The sequence below is a fragment of the Tyto alba genome, unplaced genomic scaffold (genome assembly GCF_018691265.1).
Source record: "Tyto alba isolate M040663 unplaced genomic scaffold, T.alba_DEE_v4.0 Super-Scaffold_6, whole genome shotgun sequence".
Taxonomy (NCBI): Eukaryota; Metazoa; Chordata; class Aves; order Strigiformes; family Tytonidae; genus Tyto; species Tyto alba.
In genome coordinates, this window is record NW_024881327.1 from 37,461,013 (window position 1) to 37,473,477 (window position 12,465).

General features: G+C 34.6%; 1 protein-coding gene across 18 annotated transcripts in view; it reads right to left on the reverse strand.

Annotated features, from left to right (window-relative positions):
* SLIT2 (slit guidance ligand 2) overlaps nt 1-12,465 on the reverse strand; it is a 262,325-nt gene that overhangs the window by 45,682 nt on the left and 204,178 nt on the right. For 17 of the 18 annotated variants that reach the window (XM_042807975.1, XM_042807973.1, XM_042807969.1 and 14 more), the window contains 7 exons: nt 10,639-10,782; nt 9,011-9,154; nt 7,697-7,863; nt 6,772-6,904; nt 3,560-3,628; nt 995-1,066; nt 692-763 (listed from right to left, as the gene is read on the reverse strand). In XM_042807975.1, the coding sequence (XP_042663909.1) occupies nt 692-763; nt 995-1,066; nt 3,560-3,628; nt 6,772-6,904; nt 7,697-7,863; nt 9,011-9,154; nt 10,639-10,782 (801 nt within the window). The remainder of the gene's footprint in view (nt 1-691; nt 764-994; nt 1,067-3,559; nt 3,629-6,771; nt 6,905-7,696; nt 7,864-9,010; nt 9,155-10,638; nt 10,783-12,465) is intronic. The other variant, XM_042807971.1, reaches the window with a different exon arrangement.

A 12,465-nucleotide genomic window follows, 5' to 3' on the forward strand; every position in this document is an offset into this window, starting at 1 on the left:
GCTATTAATTGGTTATAAACTATCCAAATGGAGGCAAAAATTACATATTCTGCTGGGGACTTCTAAGAAAGAATTTTTGCATTTTTTTTCCTTAATTACAAATGGAAGTTGCAAACTAGACTGACTGTTCTTTATTTTCCTCTGTCCCTTTTTGGGCCCCTTCAACCATGTTTTTCCTAGTGGTAAAAAGGAAAATTTTCTTGGAACCAAAAAGTAATTTTATTGATTTTCAATAGTTAACCATGATGTAATGGTTTTGGAAATATTCCCATATTAAATGAAACAAGAAAGAAAGAAATTTATTGTTGGAACAAAAATATTCAAAATTCAACTGCAAAACCTCCTCATATATACTGAGGAACTTATGCATATGGTATTTTTGTTAGACTTTAATACTTATAACAAGGAAAAACATAACACAAAAAAGAAATACAGCAAAGATTAAAAAGCAGAAAATTAAAAAGTGTATGTCTGTATATACAATGTTGTCCAGGATTACATAACTACTTGTGCAGCATTTTGAGACTATACTTCCCCAGAATGAAGCCACACAGATTTTTGAGGGCCACGTAATTATCACTTCTCAAATACTTGATAGGTTTTAAAATCTAGTAACTTCCTACAGATTTGCTATCTGCTCTACACAAATGAAAATTCTGGAAAACAGCAATGGTTAAAAAATAATACTTACAACAACCTAAGTGATTTCAACCCATCAAAAGTCCGTGCAGGGATACACCTCAGGCGGTTGTAACTAAGAATTCTGAAAATATATAAAATACTGTCAGCACATATATCAGCCATTCACTAAACAATTCAGAGAATGATCAAAATCAGCTTTTGCACACATAGCTAGTTAGGAAACAAGTTATTCTACAGCCTCCACAACGAGCAAGCTTTGATATCAATAAAATGTCCTTACTTTCCAAGAAAACAAAACAAAACAAAACACTGTAATGCTTCCAAAGAGTCACTGTTACATGTTTAAACTTACAAGGTGAGCAGCTGAGTCATGTTGCTGAAGCTCTGATTAGAAAGAGTGCTGATTCTGTTGTTACTTAAATCTCTATAAAAAATAAATTCAGAAATTCAGACCTTAAAATGACTGCCCCAGTCCCGAAACACTGTAAGTTAAACTGACAGACATGTTATTTTTATTAGTAGAAGTAGTATCATCATTGGTATCAATATTTAAAGCAGCACATATTTTTATTTTCACATGCCATATACAAGCCCAGCAAGTGTTTAGCTTGATCAATGAAAAGCATTTTCATTTCAACACAGATGAAAAAGCAGTACAATGCATTCTTATACAACAGCAATGTCCATCATGCTACTGAGTTAATAATGCAATCCTGCATGAATCCAAATATAGAAACAGAAGTGATATTTTAGAGTGGAATTCATTCTAGTCACGTCCCTAATGACATCTGAGTAAATATCATCTAATACTCTACTTAACACTTACATGCTGAAGACATCAAAGCCTAGAGCTATTATTAAAAAGAACACTATCTAAGATTTATAGAGAAAGCCTTAACATCTTTCTTGTTGTTCAATATTCTAATGAATAAAATCTTAAGTATAAGTATGATGGAAGCTGGAGTGGTATGCTGGTAGCTTCAAAGATAGTAGCTTCAAAGAAGCTTTGAAGAAGCTGTATTAAATGTAAATACTGCTTATTCTTTATTCTCATATTGTACTTTAGTTTTCATTTTATGTTGACTATTTCACTATTGTTTACAGAACTTTGAGAAGAAATACAGCATGTGTTTCTGAGGGGACCTTGATATTTTTACTTGAGTGCTGTTGAATAGCTATACAGTATACATACTTCCCTCCTTGAAATTTCCTTAAAGCATGTAAGACAACTGACTCATAATAATAAACATACTAGACAAGTATAACAGAGCAATCTATTCAAAAGAGAAAGAAAAAGTTAGAAAGAAACAATTTTCCTTGTTAATCTGGAACTCAGAACACTCATATGTTATTTCTTGTTTGGCCACAGAGGAACTATGAATAGTGTTTTGGTTTTCCCAACACAGCTGAGGAACATTCTCAACTTCATAGTAATATGAGGATATATTCAGAAGAGATTACAATAATGTGCCCCACAGGTCTGATAAATAGAGACTGTTAATATTCCTCTTATTTGCTTATTATTTACTGTTAATCTATAATTTATTGTATTACATTTGTCTGCTAAATTGTTTGTGTGTATTTTCTAATTAGGAGGTAAAGTTATACAATTTCTGTCTGTGTTTGTCAAAAATAGACCATGAGTACACAATCTCTGTGATGGAAGATTTGTCACTATGCCACTAATTAACGTAATCTCTAGACATATATCCAGTCTTCACTGATACTGCTACTGCACGCAGTCCAATCTATATGCTTGCTTCTTGTACTGAGGTTTCAAAGGTTGTATTTCCTGTGTGTTGCAAGTTAGATCTTGTATAACTTCCCTAAGAATCCACATAAGTTTCCTATAGGTTCTAAGCTGTAAACACTTGAAAATATTGCAAGGGGTTTTTTCCTGATGTTATTTGCAAAATACAAAATGTTTGGAAACATGCTTTTTCTAAATTTGTGACCATGACCACTTTTGTCTAGCATGAGATAAATAAAGTAAATCAAGTTCTTGATTTTGAATGCCAAACCATTTTCCATTTTTGCAGCAAAGCTCTAAACCAAGTCAAAAAGAAATTTACGGGATTTTGTTACTCCCCTCCACTTTTTATTCTGATTATAATGAAACCACAAACTGCTTTCAGAATGTTACACAGTTCAACCTCAGCTGGTATAAATTTTTATATCCCTAACAAAGGCCATGGAATTACAGCCATTTACATTGACGGTCTTCCTGTTTCTCTCACTGTACTCTTACAAGGTACAGAAATCATATTCAAATTGTTCATGAGGCAAGGTGATAAATTTTAGAGCAGCTAGTGATTTGCCTCAAATCACAGACTGAGTCAGCACTAGAGCTGGGAGTAAGGTGTTCTAGACAAGCCCTCTTCTTGCATCATTAAACCACATATTGTGGGAGAAACAGAAGAGGTTATATTCAGGTGTTACAACAGCTGCATGTACTATTCCTATGTGAAGCATACCACAGAGTGAAGCATATCACGGAATTTTTCTTTTGTAAATGAAATAATTCTAGTGCCTTTATGGAGCTGCATAACAAAATGCTGTATTACCCTAACACCTTACCCTAATTACCCTAGCTTTGTAAGATCTTACATCTCTCTTCCCGTTGAATATAAGTTCTGATTATTTACTTTGTGATGTAGTCACTGGAATGAAATACCCTGTTTATAAAATGTGATCGAGTATATTATATGTAGGGTGTGATAAGTAGAATAAAATATCCCCTGTTATAAAATATGGTTCAGTATTATATTTGCTAAAAGATATGATGCATTTTATGTTTTTTTTTTTCTTATAACTAAGACCAGGTATAATGGAGTAGAGTTTCTCTTGGTTTGTTTTTTTTTTTTTTCAGGATTTTTTTTTTCATTCCAATAGGGAATGTTGCTCTAAAACTACTTACATGAGTGTTAAATGCTTGTAGTTGGAAAGCTCTTTTGGAACAAGGGTAAACTGGTTTCCATCCAAATAACTGAAATAGAAAAATAAACCACAGAGCATTATGTTTTTCATTAAAACAGTAGCTTCTTCATCCACTAATCTTAGAATCCAACAGTAAAATTAATAACAAATAAATACATACTATTTCTGTTTTATAAGAAATCTTGCTTACCAAATAACTGAAATAGAAAAATAAACCACAGAGCATTATGTTTTTCATTAAAACAGTAGCTTCTTCATCCACTAATCTTAGAATCCAACAGTAAAATTAATAACAAATAAATATATACTATTTCTGTTTTATAAGAAATCTTGCTTACAAACTTTAGGTTTTAGAGACAGAACTGAGAAGGACCTGTAGCTTAAAATCAAATGCTGTTGTATCAGATATTACAAATATGTTACAGTAATAACAACCAACTCTTACAGAGTACATTCTATGATTTTGTAAAGACTCTGCAAAATGAGGTCTTTATCACCTCTATTTCACACACACCTACAGGTGAAAAGTAAATCTGACTTCTGCAAGTCACATTAAGTGTGGATTTTGAGCTATCATAAATAGAAACAGACCCTGACATTGCAGAGGTAGTCCTTTACAGCAGAAACAGCAAGGGTTGGTCCCTGCTCTAACAGCAAATTCATTTGCCATGCCTGCAGTTCGGGTCACCTTCCATAATTTCTCCCTGTATACTTCAGGCAGGACATATGACAAGCCTGTTCCTACGGAGCATGTTAGGGACTAAAGACAGTAATCAATTATCCTTCACTAGAAAAGTTAGATTTTATTTTTTTTCCTCTTTGTAATTTTACAGCTTCTGTATTACATTGCTTGCTCTTCTTCCATGCTCATAATTCTCAATAACAGACTTGTTCTTCCTTAGAGTTAACAGGTACAGAGCCATCAAACTGTATCGACACCTGAGTTACAGGCCAAAGAAGGTAACAAGCCTTGCCTAAAAAGCTTCTGGTGTGCAGCCAGTCATTACAAAGTGCAAGTGAAGGGGCTCTTCATGTAATCAGGGCAAGTAGTTTAGAGATTATAAGAAGTGCTGAATTTACCTGATTCTCTGAAATGGAGCAGACAGTGGCAGAAAGAAAAGGTCTTTAATTTCTCAACTGGGGCAAATGATTTGCTGATAGTGGTATTACTTTTGTCTCCTGGAACCCGAGTAAAAACTATACCCTCATTATCTCTATATAAATAAGATATTTTAGGCATACAAATACTTGGCACACACTTGAATGAAGGGCAACCTCTAAGAGAGACATTCTTAAATTGATTTTGAGCTTAATGTCTTTAAGAATGTTGCATCATCTTTGGAAACTTTTGTCTTGACTAAATGGACAGGCTGAAACACAGATAGTCTTAACGAAATAACTATCTACATCTAATCAAAAAGCGCTTTTTTTTTTTTTTTCCCCCTTCCACTTGGACCATGCCTTCCTTATGGCTGCTTGCCAAATCCAAAATATGTGTCTTCACAAGGTTTATCCTTACATTATGTTAATGGGATTATATAAATGTTGGTGAATGGAGTGTGGGCTCATATACTTAATTATTAAAAAAGAAACCAAAAATATTTAAACTTTTTGAAGGAGTAAGTATTCTGAACAAATGCGCACAAAATATATCGCTTTAGCTTCATTAGAACTGAAGTACTACAAGTATCCACTTGGATGATAAAAATTCCTCCTTGTTCAAATGAAGCAACTATTAAGATATTTTATAAAACACATGAAGAGTACGTCTTGGAAGGGTTATGCATGCTAATGAACAAGAAGAATCAATCAGTATGCAACTGCTAACAGAAACCACGTCCATTATCCTTTTGAAAAATATGCTAAATTGCATGCTTAGACGCTAATTAAAGCATACAAAATTGTACACAAATGAGTTTTCAGTCACACTCAGGGTTCCACTTGTAATTCCAAAAGTCTCTCTCTTTAGCTGCTTAATTTTACATTGCATTGATGCCCTTACATTGTGAAATTGTATTTATTAGGCCAGACTATATTTAATTAAGCCATCTATTTGAGAAAAAAAAGCCAACACCAAAACCTAATGAAGTAAGTTATAGGTTTATATAGCTGTGTGCTAATTTGAGTACTTAGTAATTTATTTTTATTAATGACTAAAGCCTTTTGGATGATATTAAGCACCAAACTAGTGGTGGACATTTCAGAATCTTCTATATAATACCAAACAATAAAACTGTTTTAGTGACTTAAGATACACAGCTATGATGTCTTCTGAAAAAGCACTACATTAATCAGTCATTATGAAGAATTAGCAATTTAATATTAAATACTTGCCATATGTAACACAAACTCAACTTTTTTTCTTGTCAATAATTTGTATTTCTTTCATTCCTGTAACTTATCTGATGATTCAAAACAGATGAATAACCCAACTTTTAGCTTAACATTTTCCCCTTCATAATGCATAAAAATTGACTCATCTATTCTTATGGGTAGCTTCTTCAGTTACTATCTTCAAACAATATGTGAGGTAGCAAGCTCTTTTTTGTATCAATGTCAATCTGCGTATTTAAATTATTCAAATTATGCCTTTTCATAAAATGCAAACTTAACCATTTTTGTTACATAAAAAGTGTATCAAGAGATTAATAAACGGTCCCAGATTGTATAAGACTGCCTATATGAAAACCAAGACTTTCTATCAAAACCCGTCTTTTTGAAATATCACAAAAACATGTTTAGTATGAATATATGCAAACACATGCAAGTGTTTTCTTTTTGCTTTTTCATGTAATTCAACTTCTTCATTCCTTTCTAAACAGTGACCATAGATTAATCAGATTCACTGCTGTCCTTAATTTAACCCACTGTAACATGATATTCATGTTCAGTTATATGATGGTTCAGCAATGGGCATATAAATTCTCAGAATGATTACAATTTTATATATATTTTTTTAAAGCTTTTCAGTGACAGATAGTTCTTAGAGTGTTTTGGGACTTACAGAGCATTTCTAATTCAAACTTAACCTCAAATTTCTCAAGATACTGTGCAAGTCTTTATAAAAGTGGTATAATAATAAATTTCAACTGATGCACTGAATCCAATTCTTTTCTTCTCCACTCATTCTTGAACCCAACAATATAAATGGGACATTGATTTTCATAAAAGAGAAAAAAGTGTGCCACTTACAGTTCAGTTACATCTTTTGGGATGCCTTTAGGCAAAGCTTTTAGGCCTTTGTTGCTGCAGCGAACTACTGTGTCTAGACAAGTACATTCTGCAGGACAGCGGGACAGTGGAGAGCAGCTATTGTCATCATTTCCTGGTTAATAAAAACAAACAGGTGCTAAGATTGCTATACAAATATCACTTCAGTATTAGCAATAATATCCCACCTATAATTCCTATAAGCAAATATGATATTTCTACATGATGGTATCTCTAGGTAGGGAAAACATCATCGCCTCTGTAAAATATCACTCTAATAATTTACATTTCAAGTGATGCTTCATTTAGTAAAATGCTGTTTTACTAGGTAAAAATGCTATTATATGTAAAAAAAAGATCATTAAAGAAAGAACAAAACTTAAAGTGGAAGACAATAAAGCAAAATATATGTTTTCAAAATTAGCAAATTATTAAAAATAAATAGTCTCTTTAAAGAAAAGTTACAGCCTTGAAAATTGACAAACTACTAATGTAGTAAGTGGAAGCATTTATCAAAGAGATGCAAGATGGCAGCAAGTTTTTTTTAAGCATTAAGGAAGTCACAAACTAACCAAAATGGCATGATATTTGATCAAGTAACCTGAAAGAATGCTTGATTCAAGCATCAGCAGTTGAAAATATTAATCTGAACTACAACATTTGATCAATTTATTTATGTTATCTTTAAATTAGGATTTACAGTACTGAACACAGGCAAGAAAAACTTTGAAAGCATATATACAACGATCATCCAAAAATGGGTGGAAGATTTTTAAACTGACATAGAAACTGAGCACGAAGTGCAGATTAAGTTGTTTAAAGCATAAGATTTGGGGATCTATGGGAATCATGCAGATATACATATGAAAGCTGAAATGATAAGAAGTTCAAATATTAATTTTCTTACCATCATCACATGTAAAATCCTGAATTGCCACATCCTGGATGGGAATCTCTTTGAGGAAGTAGGGTTTTTGGCAGCGAGGGTTCCCCGTCACAATGCGTTTCTTCCTTAGCCAGTCTCCAAGCCAAGCGAGATGGCAGTTGCAGTTGAAGGGATTCGCCAAGAGGTTTCTTGAGAACCACAGGAAAGTTTAACTCGGATGACACCATTTTTTCATCCTAAGTATTCTATTTCTATTTTCAAAAAGCTAAGCTTAAATACCATTCTTCAAACAATACTATGCACAAACCATAGGTGAAGGCTGTAAATTAGGCTCTGTGTGGTGAATCTTGATATAACTCATTTAGAAATAATTTAAAACTGTCAAAGACCTGACTCGTTGTCAAGCCACTCTGTACTGATAATGCAATAATTTCATATAGAGATGAAGGCTGATTACTTTACATTATTAGCTTTAACCTGACAACAGCTATTCCATTAATTTGTCATCTCAAGATTTCCATCTTTTATTTGCTCCAGAGAATAAGTTTCCTATCTGAAGTGACAGCTAAGTTGATTAGATGCCAGTTCTAAAAATGAATTTACTTCTAGAAGTCTCAGTACTTTTGGCATCTCCTTACTTCAGTACAAACCTATCGACAATTCCATTATTTATAAACATGTCATCCTTAATATGCACAAATTAGTCACTTGGTGCAAAGTGTCACTTTTTATGTGAAAAGAGGATTAAGTACTTTCCCGAATGATACTCTCTACAAAAAGCATTTTCTTCAGTAAACTGAGTGGCAGCTACATTCACCATCTTCCCTTCCCTCAAATTACATCATATTTAAATAAAAAAAGAGATGCTTCTTTTTATAGAAAATGAGACTGAAGTTTCATTATAAAACATGTATCAATTAAGATCCTCAGTAGGCTGAGGAAATTTAAGATAGTAATTGGACGGCACAGTGCAGAAAGACAGACAACATGGTGATTCGACCAGCTGTGATCATGCAATGCCTAGCGAAAGCGTGGCGTTCTATCCTGGCTCAGAGAGGTGGGCTTCGGAGAGGGGGGCAAGCAGCATGGTTTTCCTGCCTTCTCAGGCGCTTCTGGAAACCAGCCTAACACTGCCTCAAAGGGCACCATGAAAACACATTCTTCATGCATCCAAGATGGTCCAGAAAATAAACTCTCTCAAAAATCCCTCTATGAACTCTTTTTTCACTTAACGTTAGCTCATGCGGTGAAATTATCCAGTAAAGCATTAACAGGAATGTCCCCAAAGAAGCAGGGGTTTAAACTTGGGTGAGGTAAAATACAAACATGACTTACAACGTAGAGAGCGAATGCAGCGTATCAAAGGAGCCAGGTGCCACGGTGGTGATCTGGTTGTCATACAGCGAGAGCAGGCGGACTGAGCTCAGGCCCGTGAAGCTGTCATTTCCCACACAGCTCACACGATTGCTCCTCAGCATCCTGAGAAAGGAAGGATCAACATTTCTTAGCTTAGGCCGAGCAGGGGCTGGAGCTGAAGTGGTGGCTCAAGCAAGGGCCAAGAGGTATGACTCCAAAGGGACTGCTGCCGGTGGAGGAGCCACAAGCGCAGTGACCCCCGTGCTGCCTGCCACCTCACCGAAGGGACCGAGTGCAGTGTGTGTGGAGGGGACTGGAAAACAGAAAGATGGGTGGGTACGTTTCGCAGAGGCAAAGGGTGTTTCCTCTAAGCATCTGTGTTGTTTTTTTTTTTTTTTTTTTTCTTTCAATACCAGAATCAGTATTGATGAGTTTGTTAATTGACAATAAAATAAATTGATTGAAATTCCCCAAATCAGAGATACACAGCAGCTCCCTCGTCATGTGTCCAAGCCTAATGACTCCAGAACTGCTATTTACATGGACCAGAAGGTTGTACCAGCAGACCTCCTCCTGAGGCCCCTTCAATCTGAATTTTCTTAGGACAAATTCTAGAAACCATTTCTACTACATTCTGAAGTGTTTCAATTAAATGAAAGCAGGTTACCCTGACTTCGCCTCAGCATGACTCTAAGATTTAGTAAAAATTTCAGAATACTAAGCAAGAAACACCTATTCTAAAATATCTCATATTTCTGTAAAACATACAAGCTTTGAAGTCTGCCATTTTCCTATTGGTCCATCAAAAATGGAATATTTTTCCCCCATGCTCTTGTCTAAGAATAGCTGCTTCTAACAATTTTAGCAGCTTTAAATGCAAAGTTAGAAATTGTAGGCCTGATTTATTAAAAATACCTAATGTCTATCTATGGGCAGCTGAAGCCCCAGAGACCATTTAGTCTTGGCTCTGCTCTGCTGATCAGAAGGACAGGCTCTCTAAAGAAGGCCAAGAAACTGTGGGTTGTATAAACATCTTTTTTTCAGTGGAAACAGCTAAACCGCCTTCATGGAAAGAATGAAATGAGTTCAAGCTATAGTGCTTTTACTCCTCCCTTCACTGTTGAAATGACATTAAAATTACTTCAGAGAGAATAATTTCCCACATTTCAATATCCACCAGAATAATTTTTTCCTCTAGCAAAATTCCCAGTAATGGTTGAGCTGAACTGAATCAGACTCCATTACGTAAAATGTGTAATTCCCGTGCAAAATTCTGTTACTTTGAAGCAGATGATTATTCCCATTTCTGTTTCTGCAGTTGGATGTTTACCCATTCTCAACCGCTTCATCATTTTAGGGGATTCATAGAGTTTCTGTAGTTAAGTACCCACAATGAAAAATTTCAGCTACATTCTATGCATAATTAATAATTAACGAATTAATCTAATGTATGACAACTTTTTGTAAAATAGGAACAAAAACTAATATATGTTTGGATAATCCATAGCTAATCCTCCAAAATAAAAATCTTTAGGACAGACAGAACATTACTTTAAAAAATATCTGGCAGAAAAGAAGACTAAAACCACCCAAATAATTACACTTACAGTGTTTTGAGACTTTCTAGTCCTTTGAACATTTTGTGTCGAACATTTTCTAAGCGGTTGCTAGTGAGCAACAATTCATTCACACCAGAGGCTCCATCAAATGCTCCTTCTTCGATATCTGTAATCTTGTTATTGCTCAGGTTTCTATTGCATATTAGCAGAAACAGAGAAAAACATGTTTTCTTTTTTAAATATCCTAAATTAACTGTTCAATTCTGCAGACTGCACAGATTTCAAGATACTGAGTTACTGTGTAAAAGCAATGAATGTATTGTTCAACTCCAAACCAATAGAAGCAAAATTCAATGCCCTGCTTAATAAAAAAGTAAATATTTTTAAAGCAATCTTTGGAAGATGTTTTTAAATAATAGCAATTACGCAGTCCATTCTGCCTCCACAGAAGAACATCTTTTTATAATTTTGAATCTTGACACTGACCGTATATTTTTTTCATGTCTTCAGTCCTTGTAGGGTCATTAAACAAATTAATAACAAAATGATATTGTATGAGTACCAGCACAACTAACCACTCCAATTTCTTTACTTCATCTTAGTAGACATGAATTTAAGAAAACAGTATAAACAGCAACATATGTAAATGAAATGTGTGAATGTAAACAGTACATGAAATGTTAATCATTTTTGACATTAGTTAAAATGGAGGGTTTATGAGCAAGATAGTTCATTTATCTGCAATTCACATGCAAGGAAGATCAAAATGTGGGAATATGAACTAAAATACTGCCAAAATATTTAGTGTTTATGGGTTTTAGTTGAAATATGGAAATTACATCCCAAATGGGTAGTATCTGTACTACATATACAAAATGACACATAAGCGGCAACACACATTTTCTTGAAGATTCTTCATATTATTCTTGTCTCCTTTTGTTTGTTTCATATAAATATTTACCCATATTACAGAAGTACATATCTACACACTAAGTGTTACAATACACTAGTGATTTTAAGAAAGCTCTTAAAGATGCTCCAAGACAACGTAAAATGAAGCGAAGCTAAAAACTTTTTATTTGATAGAATTAATGGTGTTGGGAAGAAAATCAAACATTATTCAATGCAACTTCTAGAACAGGATTTTAATTGTTAGAAAAAAAATCATACACTTGCCAGAATGAACTACTGCCATTATCTAAGACATAGAAAACAAGGATTTGTGGCTTAATCTTGAGTTGTGACTCCTCAGCTCTAGCCTAGCTCTAATTTAATGTACATCTTGACTGTGATAAAGGATACAATCAGAGAATCATAGAATCAGTTAGGTTGGAAAAAAGCTCTAAGATCATTGAGTCCAACCACAAAGCTAACACTACCAAGTTCACCACTATATCATGTCCCTAAGCACCACATCTACACATCTTTTAAATACCTCCAGGGATAGTGACTCTACTGCTTCACTGGTCAGCCTGTTCCAATGTTTGACAACCTTTTCATGAGGAAATTTTTCCTAATATCCAGTATAAACCTCCCTTGGCACAACTTGAGGCTGTTTCCTCTCATTCTATCGTTCGTTAATTGGGAGAAGAGACTGACACCCACCTTGCCACAACCTCCTTTCAGGTAGTTGTAAAGAGTGATAAGGTCTCCCCTGAACCTCCTTTTGTCCAAACTAAACAATCCCAGTTCCCTCATCCGCTCCTTGTAAGACTTGTTCTGTAGACCCTTCATCAGCTTTGTTGCTCTTTGGATGCAATCCAGCACCTCTATATCTTTCTTCTAGTGAGGGGCCCAAAACTGAATACAGTTTTTGAGGTGTGGCCTCACCAGTGCCAAGTAGAGGGGGCGATTACATTGCTAGACCTACTGGCC